The sequence below is a fragment of the Sitodiplosis mosellana genome, unplaced genomic scaffold, assembly GCF_009176505.1.
Source record: "Sitodiplosis mosellana isolate CC-2019 unplaced genomic scaffold, AAFC_SMos_1.0 Smas_scaffold_6197, whole genome shotgun sequence".
Classification (NCBI taxonomy): Eukaryota; Metazoa; Arthropoda; class Insecta; order Diptera; family Cecidomyiidae; genus Sitodiplosis; species Sitodiplosis mosellana.
The window spans coordinates 1,525,461-1,545,090 of NW_022601438.1; the positions used below are offsets into that span (position 1 = coordinate 1,525,461).

Sequence of the window (19,630 nt, forward strand, 5' to 3'; positions counted from 1 at the left end):
GCTGCAGTGTATTCCTTTTTCAAATCGTTTTATTCAATTTTGTTGCTTTATTCTGCTATTTTTTTAAAATCAGTTTTCAGGTATTAAAATACAATTTGCTATTATTTGTTGTTGTCTGCTTTCTTGATTTTTGTTTCTCTCTCTCTCTCTCTCACTTATCATCGTCTTGGTCTGTTACATTCTTATTTTGGTTTTATTATGTGAAATTGCGTGTCTCATTACTATTTAGGAATTTTGATTTTCCGACTCTCATCATCATTAACTATTGCTTTCCAGAACAAATGCTGTCGAATCTTCTTCTTCTTCTCAATTTTATTCAACATGACTTGAAGTTTAATTCACGATGAACCTATATACTATCAAATGCAAATATACCCAAGAAAAATAACATCGTTTTTCCAACATTCCTTGAAAATCGGCAAAGAATTTAAATCGACAACATTTCAGTGGATTTTCTAGGCTGTTTCCGTTTTTTTTTGTTATTGTTCATGGTATGTGTTTAGTTTTTTCGACAGCAGCAGTATCGGCAAACCAATGCTAACATAACGGTAAAGAACAAACTCAATCCGGCTGCGATGAACAGTAGTTTCACATAAGGTACTTCAAGTTCTTTGCCTCGATTGCAAATGGCTGGATCTTCGTCGGTTAAATACCGACCATGTTTCAGTAAATTTTCATCGATAATATCCATCATTTTGAGATTGTCACGAACATTTTGCTGTAGCGTTTCGAGTGTCGAAGTCATTGTAACATTTGGACAATTCAAAATGCCATTGCACACCAAATGTTTGGGAATACAAACGGTTGTGTTGCCTGGGCATTTGAAATCGCAATCGGAATCCTTTAGATAAGAACGCGCCAAATTGCCATCGGAATTACGAGGCAGATGAAAAAGTTCAGTCCACAGCAATCGGAATGAATTTCGACCGGGCGTACTGTCGCCGGTGTATTGAATCACAACAGGTAATGGTTCATTGTCATTATCGAGAGCGCCCAATTCGGCTGCCGACAAAATTGGTAAACCATGCGCTAAGCTGACATTTTCCGGGCAAATGACAAAGCGTGGTTCAAGTCTACCGGCTAGATAGACCTCAATGCGAGCCATTTCGCATGATTTGTCAGTAAATTCAGCTTTGTCCAAATGCATCCATAAATCACGTTCGCCAGCCACTTTCAGTTCCCAAATACACTTTTCCCGCTTTGGATGATCCGCCGTCGGCTGATAGTAATTCACTTTGTTGCGGAAAGGAAACGATAGTTCACCATCTGCCGATGGCCCAAGCGTAATCGGTCCGCACATTGGCCCATGCGCAAACTCATAATTCGCTTGAAACAATGGGCTTTGATTTTTAAAGTAACTATTCTGTGAATGTTGGCCTTGCACAATCATTTCCAAGTTCATTTGTTCGCCGGACGAAATGATGCGCACCGCTCGAGGGATGTCATCACAAAAGCAGGCCAATGGCTCTTGTGCTTTCTCCCGTTCCTCCCAAATGATGAGCTTATCAACACGTTCTTCGTGGCAACGAGTGCATGTATTCATGTTATACGGTAGATCTTTGAATGTCACCGATGTTACTTCAATGAGCACGCGGGCATACAACCGTTTATCGGTTATAAATTTATATTGACAGCGTAGATCGGTGCCGGTGGCTCGTTTAAAAATCAACGTATTCAACGGCGAACGAACGTGACCATGTGAATGTTTCCATGCATAAAACACTTCATCACAAATGGTATTCGGAATGGGTTCGCCAAACTTGGTGTTATTGAAGAAATCATAGTGTGCCCAGTAATACAATGAACTACCGCTATAGCTTCCGGTTTTGCTATCGAAACGTACATACAACGAACGACCGGTGCTGACAAAGTCAATCTTTTCCATTGGCCGTGAGAATGTGTCACAAAATGTTTTGATGATACGTGCTGGATCAGCTCGGTTTGAGTCGTAAATTGTCAGCGACTCAGCACAATCCATATCGATTTTAACGATTGGTGCCTCGATTCGATTAATTCGAAAGCTGTTCAATGTGTGGGGGGAAAAAAAGAAGAGAAAACACAAAATCATTCAGGCTATTGACTAAACAGAAAACTACATTAAAAAATTTAACTTATTAATAGTGAGAGATAGCGAGAGATTACACATTTCGCTTCATCACCGATAGAAGAATATACAAGCGCAAAATTATCCGTTCCAATTCACTAATAACGATTTCGGTGTGATTGATTTGGATTGCTGTGTGCAAAATATGCAGCCGGCAATATTGGAAAGAGGACGAAAAAGCGAATGAGCGAGCGCACAGTGACAGTGCAAGAGTGAGCGAAAAAGAGCGAAAAAAAATATGCTAAAGTAAGACAGGCACGTTTCAGTGAAATGACATGTGCTAAGAGCGAATTGTTTGCATAATGACACAATGTACTACGTTGCTTAACATCAATGATTTTGCTTCGTTACATCAAATTAAAATTTTGCATTAGTGCGCGTCCTCTTGCATGTGGAATTGTGGAAATCTATTCTGTTGAATCGTGTCAAGTTCTATTCCATTCTTTCGATGGCTCCCGTTTTTTTTTGTCGCTTTTTCCTCCTTCTTCTTCTTCTACTCACGTTTTTTTTTCTGTTGTTGTGTGAGGCATTGCAAGTCAAGCTGGTTTTCTCTCTCTCAAACTTTGTTCCTCTAAAAAAATCGTAGCACAATTCAGGTTTTTTTTTTGTGCATATGAACCAGTTCACAATTCTTTTTCCTTATATTTGATGTTGTTAACGATGTGGATAATTCATTGGATAAAAGATAATTGCTTTAGCGTTCATTTGAACTATGTTTCCTTTGTGCAACGAACTGGAGGAACGGAAAATAGTCATAAGCATGACGTTTTTTTGTGTTTAAGCGTATGTGTTTGTACATGTCGTATTTCTCATCTCTCTCCAGACCGAGAATAACAACATATAAACACAGAAAAATGGTACCATCTTTTTATTTGCAATTGAAAAAAAAAACGGCTTTCATAATATTCTTAGAGCTAATGCCATTTCTCGGGCCAAACCATTTGAATTGTGTATTTTTTGTGTGTGTGTTTGGAAATATGATGACGACAACGATGGCGATGGCGACATTCAATTTTATTTCATTTTATTCTTTACAAACCTTGGGAAGTACAAACGGACGACTTCGCCTTCGTTTCCTTGAATGTGGTAGCTGCATGTTGTATTCGGTGGGTACCAATGAGCGATGCTTAAAAATATTCCCTCTGACGCATTCGAGTCCTTCAGAGCTTCCGAACTGAGCATCCAATCGCATGCACCTGTCCGACTGCCAGCAGTATCAACATGACCCGGCCAGTTGCCAACGTTAAAATGAAATCCCGTATTCAACAAGGGTCCCGCCGGAGATGATACAAATTCCACAAACATATGCTGTGATGTGCCTGCGTTAAATACATTTTGACTCAATTTGATTGCGTTTTTTATTGAATCAAGAATGTTGAATGTTCTCTCATATTTTTTTTTTCTTTTGCTATGATTCGGAATATTTTATCAAGCAGCCGAAATAAAAACGATTGATAAAGGAAAAACGGAAATCAAGGATAACAATTTTTTAACACACTCACCGATGATGCTGTATGGAAACTTGCCAACGCCACAGAATTTACCAATCAATGGTGCATGCTCATCTCGGCCATCGTAAACGGCCAACCAATCGTACGGACAATGATTGGAGCCAGAACCAATTTCGCGCATCGGACATGTCATAATATTTTCGCATCTGCGAGAAAACCAAAAGGAAATATAAAAAAAAGAACAAAAAGAAAAAAGAGCAAGCAGAGAGAAAGTGAGAGAAAGAAAAGGAACATAAAATCAACAGTCAACCCAAATCAGTGTCATTCTGTCAACGTGAAAACTATTTTTCGCTTATTTGTCCCTAGGCGCTCTCTCTCTCAGTCTCTGTCTCTGCCAATCTTATTGAAGATACATCAAAATCAGAAAATAATGATGCCCATTTTTATATCAAGCCATCAGATTTATTTAAAGCTGCTCGGCAATAAAACGTTTAACCCTTTTTCATCAACATTTGTTTTTTTTATTTTTGGTGTGATTTGGTGTTTATTTCTCCATTGTCAATCAATTTCAATTAAAACCATGACCGAAAACGGAAAACACAAATTGACATAATAAATGTTGGACGACGGTGCGCGAACAAGCAAGAGAGTGAGAATGATGTTATTTAGATGCTTGTTCGCGAGCGTACATAGCACTTACATTGATTGACACCATTGAAATGGACACTTTTGCCGAGCGAATGGAACAGAGACTGTGTGTATGAGCGAAAGATTGATTGACTCCGTTACAAATCAACACAAACAAACACACACACGTCACACACACACATACACAAACGCATTCGCGGAGACTAACACGATTTTCTATTTTATTAACCGTCGAAATGGGCAGAGAGTGAGAGTAAGAGTGGTGAGCATATCGTATCGCAATTTGTGATTCACAAAGGCTCTATAATCAAATGATATCACGTCGACAATAAAAAAATTTCTAGTCAGAGAGTGATAGTAAGAGTGAGATTGAGATTGTGTTTTCACACTTACCGTTGACCATCGACAGAAAAGTGTTCGTTTTGCAAATACAATTTAATGAAAGGCTGGCGCGTATGCAAGCGATATCGGCAGTTCAGAGCCCTCGGGTAAAGGCCGGGATAGGCTGGCGATTGCACGTAGCACGTTTGAAGACGACAATCCCGAAATTCTCGCTCGCAATACGAACTGTAGATATATGTAAATGGCGCGCAGCGCAGCCACAAACGACAAAATACAAATCAAATCCAATCCAATGCCATGAATATGAAAGTAAAAAATTGTTTCATCTGTTTTATTCATTTTGATCCAATTGGCAAGCTGTCAATCACATTAGGCCCTTGATGAGCTCAATGATTGATATGTGCTGATATATTTCGATATGAAATTGAAATATTAGGGGTTTCCTTTGTAATTTCCATGTACAACTCACCCTTGAACCACTTCACCGCGTCGATTTGGATACAGTTCCGGATGTTGGCCGTATCGTAAATACACCTCCATTTGTTGTTCGGCCCGTGAATCGAACGAAAAGTAGGTCTAGGGAAACAGAATAATGATAATCATCATTAGCACATGTTGTGCCGTACAATTCAAACATCCAAATGCATCACATCAACATAGCCTTAACATGACGCATAACAGTGAAATATTTATCTAGTTTGTTGGAGCATTTGAGTTTACTTTACCTGATCCGTATAGTTCTCGGCAAAAAATATGATTTTTACGTAGCTCGTTTCGCTAATGAACGTTTGAGGTTGTTCTGCTTCGCCGCAAAACATGCCCGGCTCACGACGATTCGATACATCTGTTTTGGCATTTCCATCCACAATCTGCCAATCATTTTGTGATAACGAACGAACGAATGAATGGGAAAAGAAAGATAATAACAATACCATTTAGTCGAATTTTCTATTTCGAAGTACCGTCGCAGGGAATAAGTCGTTTTATTTTCGAATTCTTCAAATTGCATCAAAAATGCCATTATTCAGTTGAGATGATGCACCGTTTTTCGTTTCTTCCACCATTGCACCATTTCTCAACAATAAAAAATTTCGTTAAATTGCATGAAAATAGCTATCCAAAAGAAGATCAAAAAAGATTCTTAAGTAAATTCGTGTTCTTTTGAAACGACCTCGTTCGTTGCTATTTCGATCGAAAAGAGCTGTTCATAATGAGCCTTTTGAGTAGCTCTGTGCCAATGCGCTGGCAAGGAAAAAATGGCTGATCTCATCAAAAAAATTTCTTCGATTTGTTCAATTTGTTTGAATTTCACTAGATAATCAGAGGATGGAATCAAAGCTTGAAACAAGCAAGCGAATGAAAGAATAAAAAAATGGCATTGGAGAAAGTGAATATCTAACATTTATATCATCTATCATCGTCAACGTCATAATGATTATCGGGAGTGTGTGTATAGTATGCATTAGGGATCTCAAGCGATGACGATGATGAAGAAGAAGTTGCAAAAAATTAAAATGCGAAATGAAGGATAAGTCTTGTTTGTTTCGATACAATGGATGCAATCTCATTCGGAAAGTGCATGAGCGATTGCCAGAACAAAAGGGGCGAATTGTCTGCATAAGTGTGTTACACAAAAGCAAGCGACCATGAGAAGAGAGAGAGAGGGGGGGAGGAGTACAGCGCACGCAAAATAAAGGTTCCGGAACCGTTAAATCAAAGAATTAATGGTAATAGCAGACATACACCCAGACCTCACCCTTCTTCCGCTGCTGCTGGTGGTGCTGCTACTTTTTCTCATGCAGATTTCTGTAAATGTTCATCATTTGCCAATTATTCGCACGAGCGATTCTTTTACTCATCATCAAGATATATTCAGTCGTCAGCAAGATTAAAATCTTACAGCACCAAGAGGAAGAACAACAATGAAAAAGTGTGAGTGCAAAATTGGGAGTAGCAAGCAAGCAAGCAAGGAAGAAAGCGAACGAGCGGGAGAGAAACAAATAACTTGAGAGTCGACACACAATATACGGATTTAGTGGCGCCCATCCTTCCGACACAAATGGCATTCGACCCAGAGAGTATAGTGAATTTTCCACAAAAAATACACAGTGTTTTACAGAGGCTACAAGGTCTCTAAAATTTCTTTGCCAACAAATATAGATTGGCATTCTTAACGCTAGCGCACGTACGTGTGCACACTTTACAGGAATAAGATTAAATTGTACATTCATATCAATCTCATTAAATGTAATCGGCCGTAGTTATGAAAAATTTACGTTCAATAAATTTTATTGAAATTTTTCAAATATTTTTGCTGGAATTTTATATTTATTCCAACCAAAAAAATGCACGGTCTATTTCACTGAAGATTTTTGGTTGTTTTTTTCGAAAAAATTGTTTTATTTTAACCAAAAAAATTCACGGTCTATTTCACTGAAGATTTTTGACTGATTTTTCAAAAAAAATTATATTTATTTTAACCAAAAAATTGTTCACATAATTTTACTGAAACTTTTCGGTTTTTTTTACCAAAATGTTCTATGTAAAATAACTGAAAATCAAGTTTCAGTTAATTTAACCAAAATTTTTAAGTTAAAAAAACCGAAATCGTTTTGGTTGAAATAACCATGACTTTTCTTGATAGGGGTACTTTGATTTGTTCACAATGAACAATGATTTTTTTGTACATATCTGTGTGTTTTCTGGTTTTTATCCATGTCTTTTGCCTGCTGTCCATTTGTTTTCGTGAATGAGCGCGCCCGAAATGTGCGTGCATGAAAGAGAAAAATTGCCGTAACGCAACAATTCGATTTATTGAAATGCATGGCATTTTCCCTTTTTGTTTGTTAAATTTCGGCATAATTTTTTCGAATACTTCATTCAGAATTTGGGGAATGCGACAACAAAAACAACCAATGTGAAAGAAAAGAAAAACGATAAAATGGTTTGCATACCTGCAAATATCCGCCATCGCAGTGTGTTGCATTTAAAATGTTTCCAACTTTGAACTTTTTGAATCGAATGCGTAGCACCCAGTCACGTGGTGCACCGCGAAAGCTTCGAAATCGGTATGTACACAATAACGGTCGATTTCGATTGGCATTTGTAAGGTCCGGCGACGAAACATCCTCGTAAATTTCCACCGTTTTATTGCAATGGTCTTTAACATCGAGCACACTACCCTCTCGTGCGGCCGTACCACTGAGCACTGGACCGGATCGAATCAAACCAAACCGACCAAATGAATGGACGGGCAAACAGGCAAACAGCACAGACCGCAATTACAACAAGAGAAACATAAACAGAAAACAACAATATATATTGAAATAACGCGCCATAAACAGCACAAACAAGCAAATAATCATCGGCTTTTTTCTTTTCCACTCATGCACACAAACGCACACAATTTACCTCCGCTCCTTTTCTGTGGGAATGACTGTGTCGATGGTGCTATAATATCGTCATCACAGTACGCCAGAGCAATAAAAATGTTTAAGCTAATTAAAATCCAGTACAAATGTTTGTGTTGAGTTTTCCTCAAAGTGCTGACTTTCTGACTATTGCCACCAAACAGCCATCGAAGCATGCAACTCATCACAGTCGGTGGTGTTGTTGCTGATGATGCTCCTGTCGATGACGACGACGACGACAGTGGTGATGATGATGACACCACTATTTCTTGAAATGACATTGAAGCATTCATGGTGCAATCTTGCAGTTGAAAGTTAAAATCGAGTATTTGAACAATTGAACAATAAACAACTACGGAATCTGCACAATTGGCCGATCACTTGTATTTTGAAATCTTTCTTCAATTCGTTTGAACACAACACTATTGCACACGCCGTTTTTGTTTGTTTTAATTTTAATATCCTTGGTTATATATAATGTTTATCGGTAAATAGGTAAATGCATCAAAATTCGTTGAACTTGTAACTATATCAATGACCGTTATGAACATATACCTTAAAATTTTTGGTTTTTTATTTGGTATTTTCAACCTTCGTTGTTGAAACGTATGAAACTGCCAGCAAGAAAAATAAAAGCGCATACATTTACTGTCTACACACAACACACAACACTTTTTCTGGGATGGGAGCGCATACACAGCTCACACATCAAATACACAGCGCGTACACCCGACGATAGACCAATTATTCATCACTTGGTGCTGTACACATTCTGTCTTTGTATCACATTTCAACATATACACAATCATCAGCTGCTATTAACCAAGCAACAAACGGAAGAAATTCATTTGTATGGTTTGCACTTGATGCTGTGTTTAATCGAATGAACAGACTGTGACAAAATAATAAATCGGACCGCCGAGAAATGATCTCTAGACATCGAACGAACGAGTGAGCGAGCGAGTGAGCACGGAACCCAATCTTTGCGTGTAATGGCTCTCAAAACACACGATTTTTTCTGTGTGTATTGTAACAATTTTCAGTCAGTTCAGCAGCAACAATAGCGGTAGCGAATAAAATTGACCCGAAATTTAGTTATCATCACCAATTTCGGCGTGTTAAGTGTTCTGAATGATGTTGGCCTTTTTCAAATTTGAACGCCTCTTTCTAGTCGATTTGATTAAAGTTTTCTGTTACACTCCTCCTGTTTATTTTCAGCTTCAATATTTATGAAGACACAACCAATTTAGTAAATGAATAAAGCACTTCTAACACGTTCAAATGCGTGTGATGGTTTTGATTGAGAAATCATAGGATTTGCTGCTCTTCTTTCGGGTTTGTTTCCTCTGCAAATAATTTAGCTTTTCGCTAATTCTAATGCAAGAATGAATTACACAATAATCCGATTATCGAATTGCTGGCTTTGGTGATTTCAGCAACAAACGAACAGAAGACAAAAAAAAAATATTCAAACGGCCAGACCACGGACAGCGTGCAAACGAGCGTGTGTTTTCATTTAAAGTGACTACGTTGCAATGAAATTGGAATAATTTCGTTATAGTCAATTCGATTGTATCGCTGGAATGTGCAACAATATCTAGCTCCCGCGCGAAACCCGTTCAAACAGATACGACGCGCGTGGAATTACATGTGCAAAATTATGCGTTTGTATGTTTTTGACACTCACACGGTGTATGTGTGTGCATGTGCATATGTGCGTTATGGGAAATGTACGCAAAATGATGCTACGACTCAGACGAATGCTTTCAGCTATTTCAAATAAATTTTGAGTTCTGTTTATTTGTTCTGTTTCTGTCGTTAACATTCATTTGCCGTTTTTTTATGCTATCGTTTGCAATGGCAAAGTCACACTTCCGAAATATGTCCGTACACCAAATTCCACACAAACAATTTTTTCCCGCAAAAAAACACACACAATCGTCGAAATCACTAAAAATTAACGAACAATTCGAAACTACTGTACATTTTGATCGAGTTTTTTTTTTTAATTTTTATCGAAAGTTTGTTACACAAGTAATTTTTGTTTTCTCTTTTTTTTTGTAAATACCGATCTCCAACATTATTTCAGCAAACACAAACAACAACAAAATAAAACATTGGCTTTTCGCAAATTGAAAACATTTTTAGCACCAACTGGATAGCGTGAGCACCGCCAAATGAGTAAAAATCAAAGCGAAATCTGTTTGCAGAATGCATGTTATTCTTTTCAACTTTGGATCCTGGCCTCTTGTCAACATTTCCGTGTGTATAGTTTACGGTATTTTAAGTAACTCACACTGCAAAAAGACCAACACAAACACACACTCATACAGAGACAAATGACTCGCACAAAAAGTGGGAGAGAGAGATAAATATCTTGCTCTTGTACTAAAAGCAGCAGCAAGCAAAATACAGAGAGAACACGGGGAAACACATAAAGCAGCAGCAGCAGCATCGCACAATCACGTTATCATCTTTACGAGTGTTTTTGGATGCGGGTGCTAAAAACGGGGGAAAACCAGCGACGAGCGAGTAAGAAAAAATCTGGTAACAGGGAGCCAACGCAGCAGGGTAGAGATTGTAACAGAAAAAAACAACAACAACTTGGTTTGCATCTAGCAGGAAGATTGGCGCTCACATTACCTCTCTCTCTCTCTCTCAGTATTGTGCGTGTATGTGTGCGTGCGTGTGAGCATACACTTTTCCATCTCCAAGCCACGAACTCGCTGTCAACCACAACAGAGTAGCAGCAGCTCCAACTGGGAGCATAGTAGTGGCGCATCAGACCAACGGCATCACGAAACTAACAACCATGCGATAGAGTGAGAGAGCACCAAGCATTCGATGGCAGGCACGAGGACGATGGCAATATATCATCTAAATACTCCGAGTTATTCTTCCGTTGGCAACGGCAACGGCACAACATTAGGCGCAAAAATTTATAGTGTGGATGCTCTTTGTACACGTACCGACAAGTCTTCGCACAGCAGCAGCCCAACTGTGTGTACATGACGTTTCGTTACGCTTTTTCATTTATGATTTTTTTGCGCGTTCAATATTTCGTACTCCCTTCCTTTCTCTCACTCGCATATCGTTTTAAGGTCATTCAAAATCCATTTTAACCTACAAACCGTTCCATATTCATGCCTTTTCAAATATTTATTATATTTGGCTTGGATGCAATCAATTGCACACATACGCCTCATATTACAATCAGAGAATTTATTACGCTTTCTCAGAGCTTTTGCGCTCGTCTTTCGAGGAAAAAAAACAGAGAGAAAGGAATTCGGTGTTTGTCATGCGAATGAACGTGTTCCAGTTGCTGTGTTGCGACCGCAGGTGATACAAAGACAAAAGCACATACTCGACGATCTGAAAATAGAACGAAGAATTTTCACCTTCTTTTTTTTCCATCTCTGTGAAAATAAAACAACCGCCACACCATTAATGTTACGCATACTTTTATTTTGTAGAAAAAAATAAATTGAAAGAAACAAAACAGGGAAACGGAAATGGTACAAATGAAAAAATAAGAGCAAAATTATCCAAGCATTTTTTTTGGTTTTCCATCAAATATCATTTGCTTTCTCATTGCTTTTTTTCGTCTTTATTCTTCCTTGCTTTGTTATGTTAGTGTGTGTGTTTTTTTTCTTTGTTTGTGTTGATAGATATTTCGAATTCATTTCACTCAGCGCTTGTTGTGTTTGAACGTAAAAATTTGATTGTTAGATTGGTATCTCTTGTCTTTCAAAGTGTATTTAGTTTCTTTGTTTCTTTCACATTTCTTTTTCATTATCAATTGGTTTTTTTTTCTGTTTCATTTCACATACATAAATTCAAAAAATCGACTGAACATATTTTGCTGTTATTACTTTTACTATTCCGCTTATTTCCAGTGTTTTTTTCTCTCTCTTCATATTGTTATTTGTTTCTTGTTCATTTTGTCTTGTTAGTCTAGCATTTGTATAATAGCTGCGAACATAATACAAAAATATTCGATATATATATATAAATATAGTTGCGTTTTTTTTATTTTCACTGTTTTTTTTTGTTTGTTTCTTCTCATTTTTTTTTAAATAGCATTTTGAAATTTTAATGCGCTGGCAAAACTCATTATATTCATTTTGCGAACGACAAACAAAAAAGGACAAAAAACCGACCGAATGGAAATGAATAGAAGAACAGAAACGAGCGAACGAAAATGCTAATAAATTCTCTCAAAGACCGAATCACACTGAATATAGACAGACAGATACAGGGAGAGAGATATATGTATAGAGAGAGAGAGAGAGAGAGAGAGAGAGTGAGAAGGGAACTCTTACGAGTTTGTTTCACTTCTTTTCAATATTTTCATTTCGTCTATGGAGTGATATAGTTCTTTTTTAAACAGTTTCGTCTCGTTAAAATATTAATGTAACGAATAATGATAGTTGAAGGAAAGTCTATAATGAGTTTTGTTCTTTTTCAGTATGTTGTTATATCTTTTTTTACTGGCGCATTTTCTATCATATTCTAAATTGAAATGAGAGAAAAAGAGAAAGCGAGGTCTATTTGAGATATTTGCAATAAAAATTGTTTGCACAATAAACTCCTGTTCCATCATATTATAAGCTCTTTTGCAACCCGTTGCCTTTGCGAATGTCAATTTATGAATGTGTGAGTGTGTATGTTTGCACTACAAAATACAAAAAAAAAAAAAACGAGAACAACAGAAAAGCCACTACAACTATGGAACTAACAGAGGAGAAAAATCGTGAAATAAGTTCAGAGAAAAAAATCTGAGTCCAAAGACCCATTAGCATTATATAGCAAGCAGCCATTCATTTTCACTCTATGGCAATAAAAATATGAAAGAAAAAAAAACCGTCTTCTTCTGTCTAAAAATAAGTGTTGTAAACTGCGCCTCATAAATTTGCTGAATGTTTTTTTTTTTGTATTTCTCTCTCTCACTGTTCTAAGCACTAATTTTAGTTTACTTTGTTTTAATCATTTTTTTATTCGGATTGATTCTGTGTATCATTTCAATAAATAGTTTTGTCAAAAAAGGCTTTTAAGCATGGTGTAAGCAATCGCAGCTGCTTTGTTACTTTGCAAGATACATATACTATATAATTCATAATATATATTGTTTTTGTTTTTTTTTTAATCGCATTTTCTTTAGCTTAAAGTGTAATTTTTAATTATTTTCTCATTACGTAATCTGTTTCGTTTTCATTTTTTTTCTTGTTTAAATAATTTACTTTTAAATGCCTAAATACATATATATAATACTTGTTTTGTTTTTTGTTTTTTCTTTCATTTAATTACTTAGCGTTTTTGTTATTCAGCCATTTCATTGGCCGGCGAACGAACATTTGGTGTGTAGATTCGAAAACTTGTTTTTTTTACTTGATATATTCATTTTGTAAAGCAAAACGACTCCGACTTTGGTTAATAATTCAAATGGTTGCTTCATTTATTTGATGAAATAGCTTAAATGCATGTGATTTTATTCATTCTCTCTTATGATCTAAAATTAAATGTTGAAGAAGGCGATTTCGAATGTAAAATGACTAGAGAAAATTGCAATTGTATTTCCAATTTAGAATAATCTCAAGCCAATTTCATTTTGAGGGAATATTTTGGTTTTTTTTTTTGTGTTAAGGGGAATAAAGAAATAAATTGTAACACAGCATTTGGATTCGGAAAGTGGAGAGGAAATTCATGAAAATTGGCTCTAGCGAATGATAGTGAGACATATGGATTTCGAATCAATGATATTATATATTTTGTCTATGTGACCATTTAGTTGTTACTAGTTGATGATTGTAATACTTTCTTTGGTAGCTGGTGAGTGAGTGAATGATTTGCACATCTTCTTTTTACTTTTTCATGTTGATTTTAACCTTAAACTCTTCTATTCGGTTATACAATGCACGGTGAAGATAATATTGTGTTTTGCACCGCCGCTTGGTTCACTTAAATCGGTTGGCAGCTGTTTCCTCTTCCACTTTTTTCTGCCTCTTAATATAGTGAGTAATACGGTTTGAGATGCAACTTTTTTCTAATAATTTAAATAAACATTTTTTTTTGGTATATCTCTTTCTCTATACATGACTTTACAAGTGAATTTAGTAGTAAGGATACAATTTCTGGCCCCCATCATCAACTTTTAGTGTACATTCATAAATTTAAATTGAGACACCCAGTAAATGAATTTCAAATGCTATACGCGTTTTTTTTTACTCTACGATCAAATATTTGTAGAGAACCACTTTTCCATGGTGCTATTTTCAGCAGAGTTTTTCTTTTTGTAAATCTGAATTTCAGACTCTCCATCTCAATCGAAAACTCAAGTAGTAGCAATTGACTATAAACAGAAAAATGTTGGATTTTTTTAAAATTAAGAAATTAAATACGAAAAAAGAATTGACACACAAAAAACGGTGAATCTAAACGTAAGAACTTTGTTCGAGCATTCTTGAAGATGAGTGTTTGCGTAAAGTTCATAAAGATAAATCTTAACTTTTATTTTGAAGCCAAAAAAACTCCATTTTTGTTACTTTGAAAAATTGAATGTTTTTGCTCGAAAAAATAAATTGATGAATGAAAAATTTTGTCTAAAAACAAATGAAAGCTCTTTTTTTTTTTAATTCGGAATGTTTCACTTGAAAACATATTTGCACAGAATTTTAAAAAAGTTCACATTGCGATGAACATGTGTGAATGTGATGACGATGTGTGATATGTAGCGCACAACGATGTGAGAAAACGTAATAGAAATAGTATAAACACAGGAAATGGATAAATCAAAACAACGACTCACTAACTTGAAAAAATGTCAACTAAAACGTAAATAAAGCGCTCATCTAGTCATTGAATGTCCATATACTTATGAATGGAGTGGATGTGTATGGATTTGGTTTGTGTGATTTCCATAGATGTATTGCTAAATTCGCTTTTGAAAGAACAATATTCGCGGTTGAGTGAATGTGAATACATTGTTTTTGCATTTGTTTAGAAACATTTTCATAATGATTATTACCTCTTACTGAATACGATTATATTCAAGAGTGTGTTTGTGTGTGTATGTATGTGTGTAGTTTCCTCATCTTCTTTTTCTGGTTAATGAACAAAACAACGATGCACTAATTAAGCCTACATTTGCAAAAGCGTCGATAGCAACATTATTTTTGTTTTATTTTCAATTTGTTTGAATATCAATTTGTATATTTGTTGTTGACTTATGACATATTCATTGGTATTCGTTTTTTTTGTTGTTGTTTGTCTTGTCTCTTGTTCGTCTTCTTTGGTTTTCACTGTGTTTGTAATTCTCATTGATGAGCGCAAATCGAATTCGATTCAAACATGTATTAAAATAAAATCTGCTAAATTTTTCGCTATAGATTTTGTTTTTGTATGTACACCTAATGAAAAAAAGAACACATTTCAAATAGCACTAAGCACATTTAAATAGGTTAGGATTTGTTTTTCTTTCTTTCTTCGTCTGTCATAACGTATTGATATCTTTTCTTCTTATTATTCTTTTTCTTTGTCTTCAACTTATTTGGTAAATGTGGTTTTTTAGTTATTTGCAGAAATTGAGTGCGGCTCTCCTGGTTCTAATCTCCCCTTTGCTTGAATCTTCCTGCTGGAATGTCGTCAGTGGTACTGTGTGTACATATATATATATATATATATATATGCGTTTGTGGTATGTTGAAGCAATTATTTATTCTCTGAGTGATGTATCGGCTGTCCTTTATGTGTGAGCACTCTATGTTCGTAGATCACTTTTAGTTAAGGACTACGATAGTCAAATATTCGCTTATTTGTTAATGGTGATTGAAGATGACGATGAGGTATGATTTCTCTCTCTGCTGGCAGCGGCCACAGCTCCTGAAATGCAAACAAAGGCCGATAGCACAATTAGTACATGACATATTGAGGGGACACTCCATAGTGTTGCGAAACAAAATAATGTGCAAAGCTAAATGAATTTTTCGTTTCGATTTGCTTGAATTTTATTATCCATTACAACGAGAGAGTATAGAGGGAAATTCAGTTTTCCTTTATTTATTTTAGTTCTCAAAACGATCTACTCTATTTTTTTTATATAGGTGGATGTTTATGAATGAAGCTTACACTTGGAATTTTGGCCATCAAATGCACAATAATTTTGTTTGACTTTTTTTATTGTGTTTCATTTCAGAGAGTATTTGGTTTGATTTTTTTGTGTGTGTAGTTAGTACTGTGATGGTTGGTTTTTTTGAATTATGTTTTTCTTATTTAGATGTGATTCGATGCAAATACCTGCAGAGATTTGGCTCGTTCTCAGGAATTAGTGCGATCTTTCTTATTCAATGATAATGTATTCATGAGATTTTTAATTGTCGCTCCGATACCTTTGTTTGGTGTTGTTGAATCGCTTGAGAGCCGACTTTCGGGATGCGCATCCAAGCACTTCTGATAGCGCAACTATTTCCATGGAATTGAACGAGAGACAAGAGGAGAGAGAGAGAGAGAAATACATGCGTTAATATTTTCTAAATATAGCACCATTTTACAACGTGCTTTTTTTCTTCTTCAATTTTCCGCCTGCAAACATATATCCAGAGAACGACTGTAACATTCACCTTACACGCTGCTTCAATTGTTTTGCACAGAGCTCCGCTCGATGGTTCGCACATGAATACGTGGCATACGAATTTATCTTGTGCCGTGTGCATAATGAATGCACAATTTTTTACATTTTTGCCAATGCCCAGAAAACTCAAATACCGTACTCGACATTCAGCTATTAATCTATCATCCTGTTGCAGCAGAAAAAAAAGAAACGGTAAGAGCGACAGAAAGAGAGCGCAACGCATTGATTAATGGATTTCTAATCGAGTGTGTAATTTTTAAATGCGTTTTCATATACAATACCTCTGAGCTATTTATGCTAATCATGCTCGGTGCCACGGCGACATTCACATTTTCCCATTGTTCCATTTTTGATTCACCGTACACCATGACATCGATGGCTGCATTCAGCGTATCCATACCGGTCGGTTGATTTACTTCCGTTGAGCCCAAATACTGGGCTTTCAACACTTTTTTTGGCTCTTCCATTGGCGTCGGAAACGATTGCGCTAATGAATAAAAAAACAAAACCAAATTAATGCCATTTTATTATGCACATTCAATTTGGCGTGTGTTTGTATCGCATTGTTGTGTGTTGTTGCGGTAAAGAATTTTCCGAATGCATGCATCGAATCGAATCAAGATATTTGTATCATCATCAACACATACACACACAAATACACAGAAGAGTTTAACTTACCATGTCTAGCCCATCGTCGATTCTCGGTTGGCAAATCGGTTGGTCGTGTAGCGCAGCGTGATTCGTTTGCATGCATGCTACCACTGTTCGAGTCTATTTGCAAGGATCGTTCAATCATTATTCGCTTGCAGATATCACTAAACGAGCAAAAGAGAGAGAAAAAGAGATGAAAAATCATCATGCAAATTCATTTTTCCATTTCATTCACTTCTTTCTTCCACTCTGTCTTTTTACGATATTGTGCAAGCTTAAATGGATTATTACCGTAATGTGTTTGCAATGGTTCTGGCAGCCGTATCACAACGAAATACATGACACATATGAATCCGTGTTAAACGATCCCGAGCCACATATGCGAAATCCCTGCAAAAATGAACATTATCATAAATGAACCAAATCAACATCAAAAAATCAAATCATGTCGATGCATTAAATGCTCTCGTTCAATTTTCTATTGACTTTGTGTCTTTTTTGATGTTTTAAATATGGACGTGGGTAGTACGGGACTTGAACGAGGCGAATCATTTTATTTCATTTTATGAAATAGTAAACATAAATTCGCATTTGCAATCTAATGTAAAGTGGCTATTTGGATGGATGGAAATGGCTGCCAACGAAATAGCTTCAAAAACGATTGTTTTGTTCATAGACCAAACTAAATTACCATTCACTAGATATTTCGAATTGTATGGAAGCAGCATGCGAGAAAGAGAGAAAAAAACACAATATTCCAAATGAAATGTTGCTATACGTAATATTTTTGTTGTTCTTTTTTTATGGAGCGAACTGTTGTGTGCATTTTAAATGAATTTAGTTAAGCATAGAAGCAAAACATAACAACAATGGATCGTAATCCTTACCGTCCATTATCGCGTCCAACACCCCACACCCGAATCGTGTGGATTGGTTGAGTATTTAGTATTGTCAAATTTTCTGGGTCTATTAGTTTTAAAGCACCTTCATCTAAATCCATGAATAAGTCTTTGCCCTGTACAATAGAGAGAGAGAGAGAAAGAGAGATAAACGGAATAAATTCAAAACAAAGCTTCGTTTAAAATTTGATTTATATCAAACTTACATCTCCCCATCTGCCAACGACATCGAGCAAATCGTTACGTCCAAGCGATAGGTCAACGATGCATTTATTGACGGCCTTTGATGAGCGCTCTGGTGTTAAATCTTCTTCGGCTATTTCAACCCAACCCAGTGATCTGACGGCAAACCTTATGGGACGGTCTGAGTCCGATTTCAATGGATAACTCCTTCGTCTGAAATTTGTGTTCGATTTTCATTTCATTTGAATAAATGCGTGGTTTCACTCTATCTGCCACACACACAGCGACAGCACGTGTGTGCTCCAAAAGAAATAAATAAATACATTACAATGAAATGGATTTGCTTACTTTAAAACTAAGTCTTCTCTACGGCGTCTCTCTTCGTCAAAATCCAATGCAGAGCTTGTATTACTTCGAGTGACTGATAAGCTTTGTGTTTCCTGAAAACCAACCAAAATTTTCGCATTAAAGGCGGTTTGATACGATTGTCTCTTCGTTCTCCATTTCTTATTCGCATTCTCCCTTTCGAATGAACAGAGAGCGAGTTCAATGTAATGCGAATCAACAAAATAAAATACCTGTGTTCGTACATTAAATCCCATGCCAGAGTTGTGATATTGTGAATATGGGCTAAATTTGGTTATCACCGATGATGTGGCTTGCATGTGCAGCAACGACGGTGACTGATTCAAGCCAGACGATGGTGTTTTTATGTCGCCGGCTTGTTGTGGTACGGGCTCTTTGGGAAATAGAGGCGGTTCACGTTGTATTGTGCCAGACTTTATGTGCCAATAATACGGGCCATCATTGTCTTCATGCTTTTCCCATCCGAATGGTAAATCATTGTTTGCATCTTTGTCTTCGATCGTTTCGCTCGCATGTTTATTATCGCATTCATCTTTGTCTTCTTCATCCGATGCCACTTCATACACTTTACTATCATTTTTATCATTGGTGACAATGGCACTGGTTGCCGTTTTTGCGGCGGCTGATCGCTTGTTTGGCAGCGCATACAAATCGTCCGCATTCAAATCACCCGAAACGTGTTTGATTTTTGCATGTGTATTCTCATCCGATAAAATGTTACTGTCGGCATTGGATTTTGGATCCTGTTTCTCCGGCACCTGATCGCTTTTTCGTTTCAGCTCCGAAGGAGATTGAGCATCCAGAATGCTCTCTTTCTCAGGCGTGCTACAACAAAAACGAGAATAACAAAGACACATACACATTGAATTATAATACGAAAATTACATGATTGCAACTGATTCGATTCGTGTGAAATCAGCGCCAAGCATGATAACGAGACGTTGAGCCTC

At 36.5% G+C, this 19,630-nt stretch overlaps 2 protein-coding genes across 7 annotated transcripts in view; both read right to left on the minus strand.

The window, feature by feature from the left end:
* Positions 1 to 15: 15 nt before the first annotated feature.
* LOC129577589 (uncharacterized) lies at positions 16 to 10,218 on the minus strand. The gene is made up of 8 exons (XM_055464930.1): positions 7,957 to 10,218; positions 7,500 to 7,753; positions 5,271 to 5,414; positions 5,015 to 5,121; positions 4,597 to 4,770; positions 3,607 to 3,761; positions 3,144 to 3,423; positions 16 to 2,021 (listed from the first exon to the last, which is right to left on the minus strand). Exons 1-8 carry the CDS (start codon positions 8,246 to 8,248, stop codon positions 500 to 502), a joined length of 2,928 nt encoding a protein of 975 aa, XP_055320905.1. The 5' UTR covers positions 8,249 to 10,218; the 3' UTR covers positions 16 to 499.
* Positions 10,219 to 14,909: 4,691 nt separating this feature from the next.
* The window catches only part of LOC129577590 (protein Fe65 homolog), a 45,013-nt gene continuing 40,292 nt past the window's right edge, over positions 14,910 to 19,630 (minus strand). For 4 of the 6 annotated variants that reach the window (XM_055464934.1, XM_055464932.1, XM_055464931.1 and 1 more), the window contains 10 exons: positions 18,893 to 19,505; positions 18,663 to 18,754; positions 18,338 to 18,527; positions 18,120 to 18,247; positions 17,524 to 17,622; positions 17,260 to 17,396; positions 16,863 to 17,068; positions 16,571 to 16,747; positions 16,248 to 16,412; positions 14,910 to 15,833 (listed from right to left, as the gene is read on the minus strand). In XM_055464934.1, coding sequence (XP_055320909.1) covers positions 16,269 to 16,412; positions 16,571 to 16,747; positions 16,863 to 17,068; positions 17,260 to 17,396; positions 17,524 to 17,622; positions 18,120 to 18,247; positions 18,338 to 18,527; positions 18,663 to 18,754; positions 18,893 to 19,505 — 1,786 coding nt within the window. In that variant the 3' untranslated portion in view covers positions 14,910 to 15,833; positions 16,248 to 16,268. The remainder of the gene's footprint in view (positions 15,834 to 16,247; positions 16,413 to 16,570; positions 16,748 to 16,862; positions 17,069 to 17,259; positions 17,397 to 17,523; positions 17,623 to 18,119; positions 18,248 to 18,337; positions 18,528 to 18,662; positions 18,755 to 18,892; positions 19,506 to 19,630) is intronic. The other 2 variants (XM_055464937.1, XM_055464936.1) reach the window with 2 other exon arrangements.

Bases quoted from the DNA above. Each gene is read 5' to 3' on its own strand.
- LOC129577589 (XM_055464930.1), bottom strand. From the start codon at position 8,248: ATGAATGCTTCAATGTCATTTCAAGAAATAGTGGTGTCATCATCATCA. The intron at 5,415-7,499 runs GTATGCAAACCA...AATGATTGGCAG, and splicing joins GCGATGGCGGATATTTGCAG to ATTGTGGATGGAAATGCCAA. The intron at 4,771-5,014 runs GTGAGTTGTACA...ATATATCTACAG, and splicing joins CGCGGTGAAGTGGTTCAAGG to TTCGTATTGCGAGCGAGAAT.